At 51.3% G+C, this 20,437-nt stretch overlaps 1 protein-coding gene across 1 annotated transcript; it reads right to left on the reverse strand.

Annotated features, from left to right (window-relative positions):
* Positions 1 to 1,267: 1,267 nt before the first annotated feature.
* On the reverse strand, positions 1,268 to 4,599 carry LOC123132086 (chloride channel protein CLC-a). The gene is made up of 5 exons (XM_044551846.1): positions 4,050 to 4,599; positions 3,748 to 3,948; positions 3,491 to 3,668; positions 1,713 to 3,380; positions 1,268 to 1,614 (listed from the first exon to the last, which is right to left on the reverse strand). Exons 1-5 carry the CDS (start codon positions 4,268 to 4,270, stop codon positions 1,516 to 1,518), a joined length of 2,367 nt encoding a protein of 788 aa, XP_044407781.1. The 5' UTR covers positions 4,271 to 4,599; the 3' UTR covers positions 1,268 to 1,515.
* Positions 4,600 to 20,437: the final 15,838 nt, after the last annotated feature.

Below are 20,437 nucleotides of genomic sequence, written 5' to 3' on the forward strand. Positions count from 1 at the left end.
TATTTATCGGTCATGCTCTCGAAGAAAGAAGGGGTCATGCTATTTATTTATTCCACCTTTCATGTACCCCCTTGCATTTTTTCTTCTAAATTATGTTCAACCTCATATCACCTAGAACAAGTCATGGACTTTTTCACTGGAAGAAAGTCTCATGGACACTTTCTCAAGCAAATAAGAACAATACAATAATGAGTAATGGTACGTGATGAGATCACTGCTAATGAATGGTGGGAGTGTGAATAATGTTGTGGATTTGAGCTCTATTTTCCTCTCGGCACTTCAAATTTTCTTCTTATCTCTCGTTCATGTTTTCTTTGTCATGTAACGCTTCATGCTCTCGGGCCGAACGGTCTTGATGTATTTGTAGTTTGATTGGTTTTCAGTCAGTTTCTATATCAGTACTCAATTCTTAATAAAAAATCAAAATAAAAATCATATATCTGAAAAAAAGTTCGTCCCAAATTTGATTGTTTTCCATCAATTTATAAAAATATCCATATTTTTAAATGTTCATGATTTTCAAAAACTTTATGAATCTTAAAATGGTCATGGATTTAAAAATTGGTGCTAGCTTACAGATTTAGTGTGTTTCCTCTTGTTTGCCTGGTAAGGATTTTTTCCCTCTCCCCTCTCTTATTCTTTTGTCATCATGATTTTCATAAAAACGCCTCAAATATCACATCTCTTATTGCCTTACCCAAAAAATTATGTTCTTATCAAATAAAATCCTACTTTTACATGACCACATTAAATTGGGAAACTAAATCGGTGCCAATATACCAGACTATTTATAACCTATTGCAACGCATGAAGAATCCTGTCGATACAAATTTATGCCCCGCAATTTACACTTTTCCAAGTTCAGTAACTAAAATGATCTTGTTGAGAAGTTTCTGTACATGTCTTCATAATTATCAGGGAAATTTAGGTGAAACCGACTCCATATTCCGTGGATCTAAACATAACAAAAAACTAGTTCCTCCGTTCACAAATATAAGATGCTCTAGTGAATCGACTGTACGCAAACACATTATTAAACAGTTTATATTAAAATATTCAAAATATATTATATTTAGAATGAAGAGAGTACTGTATTTGACTCTTCTTTCCAGCATATACACCTTAAACATTTATGGGTGTGCGCGCACAATTGCGTGTTCTAACGTGGATGTCAAAGCTGACAACGAAATCCGACAGAAGTGCCAACAAGATGAAAAAACAAAACAAAAATCAGTTACAAAATGTTGGAACACCTTGCTTTCCAAAGTTAGAAAAAATTGAAACAACTCTGCTTATTGCATCTTAGGCGTATGTGTAATTTTACATGGGCAGCAAATTATTCAGCCATTCCCCGAAGAAAAGAAAAATGAGACGCAAGCAAATCCTGAACCTACTTACAGAGAAGAATGAGGAAGAAAAGAAAGAATCGTGGCTCTTGCTTCAAGACAGGAAACACGTCGACAGTAATAATTCCCAAGACAAAAATGGTGCTGGCTTTCAGCTTGAGCTTGAGCTTCAGTGCGTCTTGCTCTTCTTGGCGAGGTGAGGAAACGCGCCGAGGATGTTGTGCGCCCGCAGGTCCTGCCTCGTCAAGATCCCCACAAGCGGAGATATCTGCACACCAAAATGGATCCATCATCAAATCCAAATCCAAATGTGCAAGAACAGTTTGATGATGCTTGAAAAGCCATTGGAGTTGATTTTGGACTCACCTCGGGGCCCTGGTACTTGGGCATGATGAGCATGTGGCGGAGCGCGACGGAGCGGAACAGCACCACGGCCTTGGCCACCGACATGGTCTCCACCACGGTGTAGGGCGTCGTGTTGGTGAACGGGTGGAGGTCGATGTACATCTCCAGCTCCTCCGGCGTCAGCTCCAGGTCGTCCATCTTGCAGTTCTTGTCGGCGAGCTCCACCGACGAGAACCGCTCCCTGGCCTCCCACTCCTCCGTCCTCCTCTTCTCCAAAAGGAACCACCGCTTCCTCAGCACCGCCACGAGGTGCGACCGGAGGACCAGCCCGTGCAGCTCCGACAGGCCGGGCCGCGGCCGGTCCACCACCGGGAACCCGTTGTGGCCGGTGTTCCGCAGCACCTCCAGGACGGTGGACACCTTCTCGACGACCTGGAGGCTGATGGTGCGCGGCTTGGCGGCGGCGAGCTCGCCCACGGTGAGGTCCTTCATCCACGGCTCCGGCTTGGGTTCTAGGAAGGGCAGCCCCTTGAGGTCCAGGATGATCTCGTAGATGCTGGGGTTGAAGGCGTCGCCGACGGTCTTGGCGATGAGCAGCACGAACATGGTCATGGGGAGGAGGAGGAGGTTGTTGGTGAGCTCCAGGAAGATGACGCAGAGCGAGACGGTCATCCTCATGGATCCCGACATGAGCGCCGCCGCGCCGAGCACGGCGTAGAGCCCGTGGTCGATGCTCGCCGCCACCGTGCTCTGGAGCACGAGCGCCACGATGCGGCCGTAGGCGGCGCCCATGAGGATGATGGGGAGGAAGAGCCCCGACGGCACGGCGATGCCGAAGGTGAAGAGCCCCAGCACGCAGTAGATGGCGAAGAAGATGAGCAGCGAGTCCAGCCGGAACTCGCCGGGGGTGCCCGTGGAGAAGATGTTGCGCGTCGCGTCCACGTTGGTGGCGTGCAGGAGGGTGGCCAGGTCGTTGTACTGCCCGGCGGGGCAGTTGAACTGCTTGAAGTTGCCGCTCCTCCCGGTGGCCGGGCACGCGGCGCCGAACGCCGGGTCGCACGGCGTGCACGGCACGGCGAACGGGAGCACGTACAGCCCCGCCGACGTGAACACGCACACGGCCAGCGCCAGCGCCAGCTTCGCCATCCGGCCCTTGTCGTTGATGAGGTTGTAGAGGCGGAGCACCATGTGGAGGACGTGGTTGTAGAGCGCGCCGAGGACGCCGCCGATGACGCCCACGAGCGTGACCAGGAGGAGGTCGCCCAGCCGGTACCGGACGGTGACGTCGCTGACGTCGAAGATGATGAGCCCGCCCTCGCCGAAGAGGCCGCACCGCCCCCCGCGGCACACCTCGATGAAGCCGCGCAGCACCACCACCACGGTGGCCGTGCTGAAGAAGGTGCGCCACAGCAGCGCGCTCCGCCACCACGTCGCCACCTCCTCCAGCGCGAACAGCACGCCGCCCACGGGCGACCGGAACGCCGCGCACACGCCCGACGACGCGCCGCAGGTGATGAGGTCCCGCCGGTCGCGGTCGTTGTTGAAGTAGCGCAGCCACCTCCAGCGGAGGCGGAACCGGCCGGAGCCGCCCTGGCTGAGCAGGTTGGCGAGGCAGGCGCCGATGTGCACCAGCGGGCCTTCCTTGCCGAGATCCAGCCCCGACGACACCGCGCAGATGCTGCCTATGATCTGACCAAAGTACGGAAAAAATTCCATCCATTAATGTCTCTCTTGCAGCTTCGAGTATTCGCGTCACGCATTCCAAATGCAGAAAGGAATCAAGGCTTTATTATTAGTACCTTGACAATGAGCTGCGGCGCGCCGAACATGTTGGGCGTGTCGACGCCGTTGAGGTAGGCCTTGATCTCGGGGATGCCGGGGCCGGCGGCGGTGGGGGCGAAGACGACGCAGAGCACGGCGGCGATGAACGTCAGCACGAAGTTGAAGCCGGAGAAGTAGAAGAAGCCGGCCCAGTACCTGAATGCACAGATCGAACATAATCAATTCCCCGACCAGCAGCTCTGGTCCCGCCGTCTGTAGATAGATCTCGCCGTACCTCTTCTCCCTGACGAGGTGGACCATGTGGAGCATCTTGAGGCCGGAGATGTTCTCGATGGCGAGGTTGATGAGCGACGCGATGACGCCGGTGAGGAGCCCCACCAGGAACGCCAGCGACCACTTGAGGAAGATGTACTGCAGCACCTCCACGTTGGACCGGCTCCTCCAGTCGTGCTTGAACAGATCGTTCTCGATGATCCTGCGGACATGGCAGCTCAATTCACTAAGCAAGCCAACCAAATTGCACGAACAGAGTTGTAAGCTGGCACCCAAGGATGGATCGAGCGGTGGAATACTCACTCGTAGTCGAGGCTCTCGATGTGCGAGACCTTGGCGCCGACCATGGCGAGGTGGCTGGAGGTGAGCGTGTTGCTTCTCTTCAGCAGGGGCTTCTCCAGGGAGCTGATGCCGTCGCCGGCGCTCCCTGCAGGGTCCTCCGGGCTGTCGCCGACGCCATTGCCGTGCTTGAGACCAGGCGTCTCTCCGGCGAGCCCGAGCCCCGGGCTCTGGTCTTCCTCCATGCCTGTCCTGGCCGGCAACAGACCAGAGCTTTGTGGCCGGCCTGTTTCTTGGACCAGCTTGATCCGATCAAGATCTCAAGGTCAGGTCAAGGAGGATGGGATTGGCGTATGTATGTGCCCGTATATAAATGGGATCACGTGGACTTGCCGCGGCAATGCTCTTATCTGGCAGTTTATCTGTCTGGTCCGGCCCGCAAGTGGATCAACAACCAGTGGTGACCCGTGGAAGAAGAAGAAGAGGAAGAAGAGGAAGAGAATTATTTCCTGTATTTCTTATGCTTGTAGCGATCCGAGTACGTGGGCAAGCTTGGAGACAGCGAAGTGAAATGATCTGCTTGCTTGTTGGCAGAGAGATAAGACCGTGGAAGGAGGGGCAATGATTAACTTCGTGGGCCCCGACCGAGGGGGAAAATGCCATGTGGGTTGAAAGTGATTGGGCGATGCTTATGTTCCAAGTTACGGTTAGAGTAGTATCATTGTTCTTCTTGTTGTGGTGCATCATCTCATCATGTGTTGTTTACCCTTTTGGCATTGGAAGGGCTTTGGTCCATGGAATCTGATGGGCAATGGCTTGGCTAGCTGTGTTTTATGGAATCTAGGCTCGTATGCATGTTCATCTCCATGGTTTCACATGGGCAAAAGGAATGAACATTTTGGTGTTACGGATGTATCAACCGAGGCACATGAGCGACCATTCAATTTGAAGTTATTTAGGTTTTCACTAGACCCCAGGCGTCATGGGCGGCGGTCCGATCTGCACAAACTCCGGCCTGCTCCTCCTTGCAGCTACTAGAGGATATCGTCGGGAGAAGTCTGTGCGGCGGTGGCGGTGACGGAGGATCTCTGTTCTCGCATCGAGATGGCGGATGGCCGCTCCTCATATGGCGGCTGGCGGCATGGTAGCATCGAGACGGTGGATGGCGGATCCCTGGTGGCGAACGTCAGATCTTCAGATGGCGAGGGTTGCCGGCATGCTCTCCGTCGATCAAAAGCAGATCAATTTAATTGGGTAGCAACACCCAAGAAGTGCCGTTTGTCGTGCTTCAGGTGGCATCTTGCCGGTGGTGGTCGGCTTCAGATGGTGATAACCACGACAGCCGACTGCCATCTGACGCGGTGTGTCTTTGATAACCACGGCAGCCGACTACCACCGGCAGGCGACATCTCCCTATTCTCATGCGTGTGCACGCTCTGGGAGATGTGTTCCAACCGCTCCTGATTGTTGCATCTGCCAATGCCTAGCACAAGGCACCAGGATGCCTGCCCTCTACTTTTGTTCCCAATCCGCTACAACCAGGCTGCCGTGGTTATCGAAGACACACCGTGTCAGATTGGCGATGACTTGAGGATGGCTTGGTGGTTTAGTCAGCGAAAACAATGACGCGACGATAACAACGAGTGACCAGTTGAAGAAGTGCGGCAATGGAGTGGGGTGGTAATGTACGGCTTGCCCCATCTTGGTGTCATCGTTATCATCGCATCATGCTTTGGAGCACAGGCGCGGGGATGAGGTTGTGACGGAGCGAAAATCGTCAGTACCCTCAGTAGGGTGCCGAGCGCGACTGAAAGTACCAGTGGAGCCCACATACACAGTTTACCCAGGTTCAGGCCTCCAGTGAGGAGTAATACCCTACGTACAGTTTGTGATTATTATTCATGGTGGGGTACCTTATGTGAGGGATTACAATGGTGGGTTTAGATGCTACCGAGAGTTTAATCTATGAGAAAAGATGTGCCAGAGAGCCCCATAGCCCTCCACCTTGTATACAAATGGGGGCTAGAGTTTCACATAGAGGAGATGCCATCTTGGCCGCCACCCTGATGACTTGAGGGCCAAGATGGTCCTGGAGGGGCATGTTGGTCGCCTGGGGATCCCTTTTTTCTTTGACTCCTTGGTAGGCTTTGCAGGCCCCTTGTCGGATCTGCTGACAGGCTCCCCTGTCGAAGGCCATCCCCGGTGTATGACACCGTCATGTTGCTACAATATTCGGCTCTGTTGTGGGTTTTGGGGAATCTCACTTCGTCTAGTTTGCTTTCTATGGCGAGATGCAATCAATGGATGACTATTTGACGTAGAGGATATGGTTGTGCAGCAATAACGGTGGGATTTCTATGTCAGCGCATGTACTCCCTCCGGTCCTTTTTACTCTGCATATTAGAATTCTCTGAAGTCAAACTTCACAAAGTTTGACCGTATTTATATATAAAAATATCAACATCTGCCATGCTAAAGTTATATAATATGAAACTTTAAGTCATGACACATCTAGTGGTATTGATTTCAGATTGTGAATATTGGCACTTTTTTCTACAAAGTTGGCCAAACTTTATGAGGCTTGACTTCAGTCAAATCTTATATGCGAACTAAAAAGGACCGAAGGGAGTAGTTGCTGGGATCGCACAAAAAATGGTGACAACAACACATGATTGACTCTGATTTTTAGTGCTTTTTGAGTACCCGGTCTTGAGCTCTGAGGTGAAAAACCTAGGTCTGACCTTAGTGGGTTATACTTGGCGATGACGATGTTTTACGTCGTTACCATGTTGAAGGCATTGCTTGAACTTGTTCTTCAAGCTGAAAACCTTGAACCAGGCCTATGATTATTGGACCCAGTGACACCGACGCCTGAGCGCCGTTTCCTTGTTGAAGGTGTCGTTGTTGAAGAACATCGTTACCCTTGTGGCCTCAAGAGATGGTTGGTGATACGTCCATTTTGCATCATGCTTCCATATCGATATTTATTGCATTGTGGGCTGTTATTACACATTATATCACAATACTTATGCCTATTCTCTTTTATTTTACAAGGTTTACAAGAAGAGGGAGAATGCCAGTAGCTAGAATTCTGGGCTGGAAAAGGAGCAAATATTAGAGACCTATTCCGCACAACTCCAAAAGTCCTGAAACTTCACGGGAGCATGTTTCAGAATATATAAAAAATATTGGGCGAAACAAGTACCAGAGGGGGGCCACCCACCGTCCACGAGGGTGGGGGCGCGCCCCTGCCCCGTGGGCCCCTGGCAGCCCTCTGAAGCCCATCTTCTGCTATATGAGGTCTTTCGTGGAGAAAAAAATCATAAGCTAGGTCACGGGATGAAACTCCGCTGCCACGAGGTGGAACATTGTCGAAACCAATCTAGGGCTCCAGCGGAGCTGTTCTGCCGGGGAAACTTCCCACCGGGAGGGGGAAATCATCACCATCGATCCTCTCATCAGGAGAGGGTCAATCTCCATCAACATCTTCACCAGCACCATCTCATCTCAAACCCTGGTTCATCTCTTGTATCCAATCTTTGTCCCAAAGCCTCAGATTGGTACCTGTGGGTTGCTAGTAGTGTTGATTACTCTTTGTAGTTGACGCTAGTTGGTTTATTCGGTGGAAGATCATATGTTCAGATCCTTTATGCATATTAATACCCCTCTGATTATGAACATGAATATGTTTTGTGAGTAGTTACGTTTGTTCTTGAGGACATGGGAGAAGTCTTGCTATAAGTAGTCATGTGAATTTGGTATTCGTTTGATATTTTGATGAGATGTATGTTGTCTTTCCTCTAGTGGTGTCATGTGAACGTGGACTACATGACACTTCACCATTGTTTGGGCCTAGATGAAGGCATTGGAAAGTAATAAGTAGATGATGGGTTGTTAGAGTGGCAGAAGCTTAAACCCTAGTTTATGAGTTGCTTCGTAAGGGGCTGATTTGGATCCATATGTTTCATGCTATGGTTAGGTTTACCTTAATACTTTTTTTGTAGTTGCGGATGCTTGTAAGGGGGGTTAATCATAAGTGGGATGCTTGTCCAAGGAAGGACAGTACCCAAGCACCGGTCCACCCACATATCAAATTATCAGAGTACCGAACGCGAATCATATGAGCGTGATGAAAAGTAGCTTGATGATAATTCCCATGTGTCCTCGGGAGCGCTTTCCTTTATATAAGAGTTTGTCCAGACTTGTCCTTTGCTACAAAAAGGATTGAGCCATCTTGCTGCACCTTATTTACTTTTATTACTTGTTACCCATTACAAATTACCTTATCACAAAACTATCTGTTACCGATAACTTCAGTGCTTGCAGAGAATACCTTACTGAAAATTGCTTATCATTTCCTTCTGCTCCTTGTTGGGTTCGACACTCTTACTTATCAAAAGGATTATGATAGATCCCCTATACTTGTGGGTCATCAAGACTCTTTTCTGGCGCCGTTGCCGGGGAGTGAAGCACCTTTGGTAGGTGGAATTTGGTAAGGAAAAATTTATATAGTGTGCTGAAATTTACTGTCACTTGTTACTATGGAACATAATCCTTTGAGGGGCTTGTTCGGGGTATCTTCACCCCGACACTACAAAAAGAGACACATCCGTGACATTTTGGGCCGAACAAATTTTTTTTGTCATACATATGACACTTCTATGACGATAATTGTGACAAAATCCGATATCATCATAGATGTGGTGGGCTCCAACTTCTATGACAAAAAATCATGACAGAAAATGGGCTTTTTGTCCTGGGCGGGCCGGAGACGCAGCTGCATGACATTCTTTGGGCCGTCCATGACGAAAAAAACCGTGGTAGAAGCGAGGGCGAGGAAAATTTCGGGGAGTTCCCGGTTACGGTGGGATATCGGGGGCCGAGCGATGCGCGCTTCTATCATACACGTACGCGCGTGTGTGTGAGGCGTGGGCTCTAACTGAACCCGAGCGAGGCGTTGGGCTCTAACTGAACCCGAGCGAGGCGTTGGGCTCTAACTGAACCCGAGCAATTGCACTGCAGGCTATGCATTACTGAACCCGAGCGATCGATCGATGGCCGTTAACTGAACCAGATCGAGCGATTCCTTCGCTACTGGTGCTAACTGAAGCCGATCGATACTGCCTCTGGATGAACGGTGAGCATTGTAGGGGGGGTTGGATGAATACTTCTCGGTGGGGGTGGATGAACAGGACCCTGTGGTGTTGCCTCTGGATGAACAGGACCCCGATTGATCGAGCCGGTTGGGGCTGGATGAACAGGACCCCGTGGAGGGCTGGATGAACAGGACCACCCCGTAGAGGGCAGGATGAACAGTAGACGATGGAGGGCAGGATGAACAGTAGCCCATGGAGGGGTGGTTGAACAGGAGCCCGTGGAGAGGGCTGGTTGAAAAGTAGCCGGTGGAGTAGCGCGCGATGAAGGCTGGATGAACAGGAGCCCGTGGATGAACAGTCGCAGGTGGAGGCTGGAGGAGGTCGACGGTGGATGAACAGTAGCTCGTGGAGGCTGGAGGGGGTCGACGGTGGAGATGAACAGTATCCCGTGGAGTCCCGTTCTGCGGGATGCCACACCCCTTCCCGATGAACAGGACCCCCGTTTCGACCGTAGCGCTCCAACACAAGTCCGTTTCCTCCGTTTTGCGGTACGCCACACCCCTCCCAATGAACAGGACTCCTGTTTCGACCGTAGGAGGTTCGTTTCCTCTGTTTTGTGGTACGCCAGACCCCTCCCGATCAACAGGACCCCGTTCCGAATGTAGGAGGTCCGTTTCCTCCGTTGTGCGATACGCCAGGCCTCGTTTCCATCGCCTGTTCCGTCCAAGCCCTCCCGATGAACACGACCACACATTCCGTTCCGACCCAGCCGGTTGGCTCCCACGCGTTCCGTTGCCTCCCGATGAGCACGACGCATTCCATTGCCTCTCCATGAACACGACGCATTCCGTTGCCTCCCCATGAACATGACGCATTCTGTTGCCTCCTCATGAACACGACGACAACGCTATTTCTCCGTTCTGACCCAGCCATGTACACGAGCCCTGGCCGTACGTATGCGCGAGTAGGCGTTCGAGACCCCGTCCGTATGTACACATACGTGGCCGTATTTTCTTTCTTGCACCCTGGCCGCTGTACGTACGTGTACATGCTACGTGCGCGCCTCTACTACGACACGTGCGCGCCTCTACTACGACACGTGCACGCCTCTACATCAACCAGTATATACGTACACGTTCGCGACCAGAATGACAACGCTATGTACGCTTCGACCAGGTGGGTCCCGACTGTCAGGCACTTCCTTGCCTGCGAAGATGTAGCTGGTGGGTCCCAGCAGTCAAGGGGCGAATCGTTTTCTTTTTGCCCGGACGCACTTCCTTGCATGCGAAGATGTAACTGGTGGGTCCCAGCAGTCAGGGGGAAACATTTTTTTTCTGCAAAATATAGTGGCCCGTCCGGTGGGTCTCAGCGGTGAGGTGGAGGAATCATTATTTTCCACGTAATAAGGAGGCACTTCCTTGCTGCGGCCGTGGACCCAGCTGTCAGCCTCTCCATGTACAGTCCACGTCCGATGGAAGTCGTTTCTTGACCACGTTGACCACGCCGCGCCGAGAGCACCAGGGCGGTGGATGACAGCGAGGCCTAGGAAGGGGACGACACGGAGGCAGAGAAGACTCGGCAGTTGTTTCCCACGCGGAGGGGAGTACAACTGTACGAGGGTTTACTGGTTCGTCTGCCACCGCCGGAGAATAACAGCAGGTGTGGGTGAGTAGAGGGATGGCTAGGCCAGCGATGGGAGTACGGTCGGGCGGTGAGGCCTGCGCGGCAGCACAGCCGGCCGCGAGGAGGAGGGAGCAGGCAGTCCCGCCGGCGCTTGTTTGAGCGGCTAGAGCAGGAAGAGCAGAGATTGAAGAAGCACGACGGCCGTTGGATGGACATCCAACAGTCAGTGCTTGTGCGTCAACCTTTTGTTAGGGAAGCCTCAAATCTGTGGAAAACAGCATACAACCCATCTGCCATTATTTCTAATAATTTACAGCCCATTTGCTAATTCTTAAGGTTTTTTTGGAGCCCATATTCTTTTTGTTAGCATTACAGCCCATATTGTGGCAACGGTTAAAAAATTATACGAAATTTTGCATATTTCGGTGCGGTCCGAACTGTTTTTAATCCCGAAATTTCGACTCACATTCAAACTGATTTTAAAAATAAATGTATATCAATATAAAATCCAACAAATTCTCCACGCATAAAAATTAATGTAATTTAAAATCTTGAAATGAAAAAAAAGATATTTGAAACTAATTGCCGGTTTGATGTGTTTTAAAAATGTACAACCCATTTCTCATTACTGATGGGCCATTTTCTCGGCCAGCCGAATGAAAGCTCTCCTCGTCTTGAAAGATTTGCAGCCCAACAGGCCTGACAAAGCGACTTACTTGGCAAATCACAAAAAAACTGGGCTGTGGCCGTGGACCCAGCTGTCAGCCTCTCCACGTACAGTACTCTTCCGATGGAAGTCGTTCCTTGACCAGTTGACCACGCCGCGCGGAGAGCACCACGGCGGTGGACGACGGCGAGGCCTAGGAAGGGGACGACGCGGCAGTGGAAGCCCGCGCGGAGAGGACTACGAGGGTTCACTGGTTCGGCTGCGGTGTGAGGCTGCCGTCGCCGCAGGGCCTGGCCAGCGGTGGGAATAGTAGGGGGCGGTGAGGCCTCTGCGGCAGCACAGCCGGCCACGGGAGGCAGGAGCATGCGGCACGACCGGCGCTGCTTTGGGCGGCTGGAGCAAGAAGACCAGAGGTTGAAGAAGCACTACGGCCGTTGGATGGACATCGTACGGTCACTGGAGCTAGAATCGTTCATATTGACTAAGTTGACAAAGCCCTTCGTCCCCGTCAACTTAGTAGGCCCACAAGTCAGCCTCCCAGCAAGGTGGGTCCCAGCTAGCCGGGGGAGTATTCATTTTTTGTGCGTAATAAGGAGGCACTTCCGGTGGGTCCGAGCTGACAGCGGGGGGGGACGTTTTTTTCGCGAAATACGGTGGCCCGTCCGGTGGGTCCCAGCAGTCAGGGGGAAACGATTTTTTTCGCAAAATACTGGTGGCCCGTCCGGTGGGTCCCCGCTGTCAGGTGGAGGAATAATTATTTTGCACGTAATAAGGAGGCACTTCCTTGCTGCGGCCGTGGACCCAGCTGTCAGCCTCTCCACGTACAGTCCACGTCCGATGGAAGCCGTTCCTTGACCACGTTGACCACGCCGCGCCGAGAGCACCAGGGCGGTGGACGACGGCGAGGCCTAGGAAGGGGACGACGCGGAGCCGGGGAAGACGCGGCAGTGGATGCCCACGCGTAGAGGAGTACGAGGGTTCACTGGTTCGCTGCGGTGTGAGGCTGCCGTCGCCGCAGAATAACAGGGGGTGTGGGTGAGTAGAGGGATGGCCTGGCCAGCGGTAGTAGTAGTAGGGTGCGGTGAGGCCTCCGCCGCATCGCAGCGGGCCACGGGAGGCAGGAGCACGAGGCACGACCGGCGCTGGTTTGGGCGGCTGGAGCAAGAAGACCAGAGGTTGAAGAAGCACTACGGCCGTTGGATGGACATCGTACGGTCACTGGAGCTAGAATCGTGCATATTGACTAAGTTGACAAAGCCCTCCGTCCCCGTCAACTTAGTAGGCCCACAAGTCAGCCTCCCACCAAGGTGGGTCCCAGCTAGCAGGGGGTATTCATTTTTTTTGTGCGTAATAAGGAGGAACTTCCGGTGGGTCCAAGCTGACAGCAGGGGGAACGTTTTTTTCGCGAAATACGGTGGCCCGTCGGGTGGGTCCCAGTAGTCAGGGGCAAACGTTTTTTTCGCGATATACTGGTGGGCGTCCGGTGGGTCGCTGCTGTGAGGTGGAGGAATAAATATTTTCCGCGTAATAAGGAGGCACTTCCTTGCGGCTGCCGTGGACCCAGCTGTCAGCCTCTCCACGTACAGTATTCTTCCGATGGAATTCGGTCGTTGACCACACTAGCCACGCCGCACCGACAGCACCACGGCGGTGGACGACGGCGAGGCCTAGGAAGGGGACGACGCGGAGCCGGGGAAGACGCGGCAGTGGATGCCCACGCGGAGAGGAGTACGAGGGTTCACTGGTTCGGCTGCGCTGCCATCGCCGCAGAATAACAGGGGGTGTGGGTGAGTGGAGTGGAGGGATGGCCTGGCCAGCGGTGGGAGTAGTATGGGGGCGGTGAGGCCTCCGCGGCAGCACAGCCGGCCATGGGAGGCAGGAGCAGGCGGCACGACCGGCGCTGCTTTGGGCGGCTGGAGCAAGAAGACCAGAGGTTGAAGAAGCACTACGGCCGTTGGATGGACATCGTACGGTCAGTCGAGCTAGCATCGTGCATATTGACTAAGTTGACAAAGCCCTTCGTCCCGTCAACTTAGTAGGCACACTATACTGGGTCCCAGCTAGCAGGGGGAGTATTCATTTTTTTGTGCGTAATAAGGAGGCACTTCCTTGCGTGCGAAGATATAGCTGGTGGGTCCGAGCTGTCAGCGGCGGTAACATTTTTTTCGCGAAATACAGAGGCCGTTTCGGTGGGTCCCAGATGTCAGGTGGAGGAAATCATTATTTTGCGCGTAATAAGGAGGCATTTCCTTGCGTGCGGCCGTGGACCCAGCTGTCAGCCTCTCCACGTACAGTCCACTTCAGATGCATGTCGGTCGTTGACCACGCTGACCACGCCACGCCGAGAGCACCAGGGCGGTGGACGACGGCGAGGCCTAGGAAGGGAACGACACGGAGGCAGGGAAGACTCGGCCGTTGTTTTTGTTTCCCACGCGGAGGGGAGTACGACTGTACGAGGGTTTACTGGTTCGTCTGCCGTCGCCGGAGAATAACAGCAGGTGTGGGTGAGTAGAGGGATGGCTAGGCCAGCGATGGGAGTACGGTGGGGCGGTGAGGCCTGCGCGGCAGCACAGCCGGCCGCGGGGAGGAGGGAGCAGGCAGTCCCGCCGGCGCTTGTTTGAGCGGCTGGAGCAGGAAGAGCAGAGATTGAAGAAGCACGACGGCCGTTGGATGGACATCCAACAGTATACAGGCCATCTGTGGAAAGCCTCAAATCTGTGGAAAACAGCATACACCCATCTGCCATTATTTCAAATAATTTACAGCCCATTTGCTAATTCTTACGGGTTTTTTGGAGCCCATATTCTTTATGTTAGCATTACAGCCCATATTGTGGCCACGGTTAAAAAATTATACGAAATTTTGCATATGTCGGTGCGGTCTGAACTGTTTTTAATCCCGAAATTTCGAGTCACATTCAGACTGATTTTAAAAATAAATGTATATCAATATAAAATCCAATAAATTGTCCACGCATAAAAATCAATGCAATTTAAAATCTCGAAATGAAAAAAAGATATTTGAAAATAATTGCCGGTTTGATGTGTTTTAAAAATGTACAGCCCATTTCTCATTACTGATAGGCCATTTTCTCGGCCAGCCGAATGAAGCTCTCCTCGTCTTGAAAGATTTGCAGCCCAGCAGGCCTGATAAAGCGACTTACTTGACAAATCACAAAAGAACTGGGCTAGCCATTTTCAGAAAGAAAAAAAACTACTGGGCTGGTCTGTGGTAAACATAAAAGAAAAGGCTGTCTAGACAGGCCAGAGTGTCCCGCACAGCCCAGTTGACACCCTGCTTCCGTCTCAAAAACAAATTAGATAAATGCCACTCCAATTATGGCGATTCATAAAAATGCCACTGCAATTTTCCAAACTTTGAAAAATGCCACTGCAATTTTTGCAAACTTTGAAAAACGCCACTCCAGACTTCGAAAAATGCCACTAGAAATGGCATGAAATGGCATTTTTCAAAGTTTGGAAATTGCAGTGGCATTTCTCGGATACACCAGATTTGGAGTGGCATTTATCAAATTAACCCAAAACAAAAATAACTGGGCGAGCTGCTGGGTCCCTGGTGTCAGCCGCTCGTTGTGCAATTCTCTCGTTTATTGACTACGTTGACAATGGCATGGGACCCAGATGTCAGAAATCCACTAGGAGGAGCCATTTTTTATTGGCTTGAAATAAGGAGGCACTTGCTTGCGTACTGCCATGACCTTGGCGGGTCCCTGCTGTCATCCTCTCCACGTACAGTACCAGTTAGTCGTGCTTCAAAACTGATCGGCACGCCATTAAAAAAATAAAGGTCGATAACTAATGCGGCACCTCGGGCCAACGCGGCCAGATCGCATTTTGCACGAGAAATTACACACCATGTTTCGTTGACATGTGGTCCCGTTCCAACATATCAGTGAGACGACGGCGAGTAGTAGGAGTATTTCCGAACGGACGTGTAGGCCGGGGCGCCTCTTCGTGAACCGTGGCAAACTCGCAACCGTCCACCGACTCTTCGCCTTTCCCTCTCGATTTGGAACTGCTGTCGCACGCTCTTCCTCTCCCTCCTCCATTTTCCTTCAGCCCTTCACCCTTTCTTCTGCCATTGTTCGATCGTCTTCTCCATGGAGGGAACAGGCCGGAAACGACCCCGTTATTCTTGCCCCGATCTGAAAGATGACGTGGTGGAGGAACTCATTGATCGGTGCGACGTCATCACCTCGGCTAGCATGGCAGGTTCGTTCAAGCCCATTCTCGACTCAACTAATAACATCATTACAAAGAACCCAAGAGTCAAGGAGCGGTTTGATCTCCCCTATCTTCTTCGCCGTGACCCTGATGACTGGCGCCGGCACGACGGAGGCCTCGCCCTGTGCAAGTTGATGCCGCTTGATAATGATACGTATGATGTTAAGATGCCATCGCTTGAGGGCAAGGCTTGGGCGGGCGCAAATGGAGATTGGGTTGTTTACATTGGGTCCAACTGCGAGTGGGAACTTGTGAATGTGTACACTCGTCACCGGGTTCCACTTCCAAAAATCTCAGCACACTGCCCAGAGGTTGAGCACACCGGTAATGTACGCACGTTCAAATACGATCATGGTGACTGTCTTCTACGGAAGATAGCAATTTGTCGAGTTCCCAACCGCTCTTGGAATTACAACAACTATCAAGTTGTTGCTATCTTCGACAAGCTTGTTGCCGTCCTTAGTGGTTCGACTCGATGGACATTGCTCAAAAATCAGTTTCTGTACACGGATGAGTACTGTGATGCAATTCAATACGAGGGCCTTGTGTTTGCTGCCACCACTCGTGGCACTCTTTTTGCATGGTATCCTCGTAGTTTCGGTACGTTTGTCTTCCACCGTAATTATAATTGTTTCATCCACATGCATGCGGGTTAGCAAGTTTCCCTTTACTAATTAACCTTCTTCTTGTGTTTCCAAGGTCCTGTGAACATCCCACCACCTATACTTGAAAATTTTATAACCAAGGGGGAGATGCCGATGGTGATGATCACGAGCAGCAGCGCCCATATACTCTGTGGCGCCTGGCAACTAATTCCGATGGATCACCTCTTCTTGTGTGTATACAGCCCACTGATGATGTTACTGCTAAGGAAGCAGGTGTCTCCCATGGTCGCACTCTCCGGACCTATTCCAACACCCGTTGCATGGTATTCGGGATGGATACTAGTGTGCTAGCGCCAACTCCTTCTCCCTGGCACAGAATTGATAGTCTTGGAGAAAACTCGCTCTTCCTTGGACAAAACTATCCGATGATGGTGAAAGGCGATCCAACTGCTGTTGACACATTTATGAGAAGCAACTGTGTCTATACCTCGGACATTTGGGTGGTTCCCTACCCTGGTACTGATATAGTAGGCCGCTTCAGCCTGGATGATCAGTCCTGCGTTGGTCTCCAGATCGACAACAGATGGCCCATCCCAGAGAATCACTTGTGGTTCAAAGCAAGTGTTTCCAACGCCGCGGAATGGTTGAGTTGAAGTTCATTTCATGGCTTGTTATTTGTTGTGTGGTGAAAACTTTAGTATTTATAATGTATCCTCGTTGTCGATGTGGGTTGATGACCTGTTGTATGTAATAAAATGATATGCCTGTGATAAACTTACTAAATTTATGAATGGCTTTCGAGTCGCTTCTCTGAGTGAGTGGTGCGACGAGGCAAAAAATATTTTCCGAATACATAATTGTACGTGCATTGCAACAGGTTATCGGATGAGGCCAATCAACAATAGTAGTACACTATTTGTACTAGCTTCACATGCTTCGCGCGTCGGGCGGGTGTTTTTACTGTAGCCATATGTTAATGTGTTCGCTGTACGTAACCAGCACCTCGAATCCTCGATACTAGTACTATATAGTAGGAGTAAGTAGTAGGAGTAGTAGGGTGGCATGGGCCAGAACAAGCATTCACGTCCAGGAGTACGGCACACGCCACCACCACGACATCCATCTGACACCATATTATTTCTTGGAGTCCGTGCTAGAGCAATCTCTTCAACCTCGTCGTTTCTCTAACTTCAGCCATCGCGCGGCGGGCGAGGTGGGGGTTTGCCGATAGTCGGTTTCCTTAACTGCGGTCCCACTTGTAAGGCCAACTCCAACGCACGACCCCAAACGGACCTCCGTTTTGCACGAACTCCAACGATAATTTTGACTAGAAAAGCAAGACCAAAGAAAACAAGAACCACAAGAATACATTTTACTACTCCTGTAAGTTGGATTAGTGCCTTCTCGATGCATTCATTGTTGATCTGCGGAGGCTCGATCTTGCGTGCTTCTTTCTTCTTCGAGTGTAAAGAAGTAGACGTTGCTTCCTCGCATCTAGTCTCATGTCTAGCCTCTATTCTAGTAGGAGTATCAACAAGTGCACTAATCTCATCCGAGAGCAGAACCGAAGATTTGGTCGGGTTCTTCCTCCTTTTGCCGACACGTGGGACATCCAGCATCCAGGTCGTGTCATGAAAGAAAATAGAGTGGTAGTTGAAGCCACGAGATGTGCATCTTGGGTTAAACTGTAAATAGAATCTTACTACTCTTGAGTAACTCCAAAAGCGGCCACCGAAGATCTTTATTGGATTTGTTTTTCATCACCAGCACGTCGAGGTGAAAGATGTGCAGGTTCAGTGGGTCCTCTTGCGTTTTCACTGACATGTGGGGCCGCATGTGAGCAAACAGACGATGGGCTCCGCGCGTCCGCTGGCTGGCTGAGAAGAGAGATAGAGGAGGGCTGAGCACGGACTGCAGGAAATTTGTTCTACGTACCTCGATATAGGCTCGATATAGTGGGGTGGCATGGGCCATAACTAGCATTCACGTCTAGCAGTACGGCACACGCCACCCACACGAGTCCCATCCGACACCAATTTTCTTGGAGTCCGTGCTACAACCATCTCTTCTCCCTCCTGTTTTCTCAGCCATCGCGCGGTGGGCGGGGTGGGGGTTTGCCGATAGTCGGTTTGCTCAACTGCGGTCCCACTTGTAAGTGAAAATGCAACACCGCACGCATTCCCGCTTGAGCGGCGTGCCGGACCAACCGTGTGGGGGTGCGACGCGAACACGGCAGGCTTTTCCTTTTGAACTCGTAACTTGTAAAATTTGGTTCTGCTCCATGGCGCGACCGATAGATAGAAAATAACGATTTTGCCTAGAGTAATGAGAAGTTTGGTTCTGGCGCCGTTCATGCATGGAGTACGTACGAAAATTATGAAGTTGATGCGAAAGGTAAGATAATTACTGTAGTATCATATACTACTACATGGATTTGACGGAAAGATAAAAATACATACGGATCCATCAACGTTCAACGACATCCTCACGCCCTAGTGCGCCGGGTCACCAACCGACGTGTGAGGAGCAGCGGCGTTGGCGGCGAGCTCAACGTGCTTCTGAACAGTGCCGTCCAAGGTTGCCCTGCGCTCCAAGAAGGCCAGCGTCCTATCGTCCTCCTCTTGCATGTAGTAGTCCTTGTGGACGATTTGCGCGTAGACGTGGGTGATTATGTCGATGGTGTCTTGCTGCGCCAGGCGCTGCGCGGCGAGCGCGACCTCGAGGTGGACATTCTCCGGCGCGACGGCGGGCAGTCGCAGGGCCACCAGTGCGTCGAAGAGGTTGTTACCATAGTGGCCGTTGAGGGTGGCGGGCATCGCAGAGCCTGGGCGCGTCGGCTGGAGGCTTACGTCAAAGTCGTCCGCAAGCTTCTTGACGACGGTGAACTTGTCGAGGAAACCGACGAGGACCTCGTCGAACAAGGAGACGAAGCTGTCGTCCAAGCGGCCCCTCGCCCTGGCGGCCTCAAGCAATACTACCTGGAGACGTTCCTCGGTGCCGGGCCGCAGGCCGGCGTCGTGGACCATCTGGCACAGCCGGCTGATGCTCGCGCTCATCGCCTCCATGGGTCTAGCGTAGCTTCTAGTCAACTGATCTTGCGATTCGAGTGATCACTCAGCCCTTGGTTAGCGTGCGTAGGTGCGTAGGATTTCGTACTACTCCTCGGCCCTCTACTGCACCTGCCTTTGGCTGTATGATAGGTGGGCCAGCCACCCCCTGGGGCCACGTGTCATTCACCCAAAGGCAGTTGCCGTAAGTCAATGAAGCTGCGTCCCCCTCCGTGCCGGTGCAGTATAGTCATCTCACCGGACCTCTAGTTGGGGCCAAACGAGAGAAGTTTGATGTTTACTGGTTTATTGGTCCCCTTTGCATTTTGCGCCAAGTTTTGACCTTTGATTTAACTAATAAAATGTTAATGCATGTAAACAAAAATGTTGTGTAAGTCACCTTACGAAAACCAAATAATCCCAAAATACTTAGGCACGGTGCATTAACTCCCTCCTTGTTTCTTATTTCGTGACATATCAACCAATGAGAGATGTGGGCCGTGCATGCTTTCAATGACTTGAGACTACCAAACATGACATGCAGTGTTTAGTTCATTGCATGTAATCCTATTAGTACTCTAGTTAGGAGTAGCAAAAAAACATTAAGTTCTCTCGCCGATAGGAATAAAACACCATGTATTTATTTACAGAGGGAGTAGTACATTTTTGGTGACATGCATTACTAGATATTGCTAGTCAAATACTAAAATCCAGATGGACGTGGTAGTACTCCTAAATCCAGACGGTGGTGCTACTAGTACTAGTAGTAGTACTACCAATGTAGGAGTAGTAGTAGGAGTACTAGCACTGTACTATCCGTTGGTCAAATTATTACGTGCTGCTCCTCACAGTGAAGTGACAAGACCCTGCGCCGGAGATGACACCTGAGTATAGGCGCCGTGTTCGGCATACCATAGTCAGCCTCACCGTCTGCAGTCACTATCATCATGGCTGTAGAGCTAGCCTGCTTACAACTAGCCCTGTTCGACATAATTTCCCGTGCGTAGATGCCCGTGCATTGCACGGAACACCAAGATTGGGGGTGGACGGCTCCGGCAGCGGCCATCGCGCCAGATTTTTCCACGGCCTTCTACTCCTAGATGTGGTGGGGAGGAGATGAGGCTGATTGT

This window comes from Triticum aestivum, chromosome 6A (genome assembly GCF_018294505.1).
Source record: "Triticum aestivum cultivar Chinese Spring chromosome 6A, IWGSC CS RefSeq v2.1, whole genome shotgun sequence".
Taxonomy (NCBI): domain Eukaryota; kingdom Viridiplantae; phylum Streptophyta; class Magnoliopsida; order Poales; family Poaceae; genus Triticum; species Triticum aestivum.

What these genes read in the sequence shown, in the direction of transcription:
- LOC123132086 (XM_044551846.1), bottom strand. Translation starts at nt 4,270, where the DNA reads ATGGAGGAAGACCAGAGCCCGGGGCTCGGGCTCGCCGGAGAGACGCCT. An exon ending in CACCTCGTCAGGGAGAAGAG is followed by an intron (nt 3,669 to 3,747) that starts GTACGGCGAGAT and finishes CTGTGCATTCAG; the next exon opens with GTACTGGGCCGGCTTCTTCT. An exon ending in CCAAGTACCAGGGCCCCGAG is followed by an intron (nt 1,615 to 1,712) that starts GTGAGTCCAAAA and finishes TTTGGTGTGCAG; the next exon opens with ATATCTCCGCTTGTGGGGAT.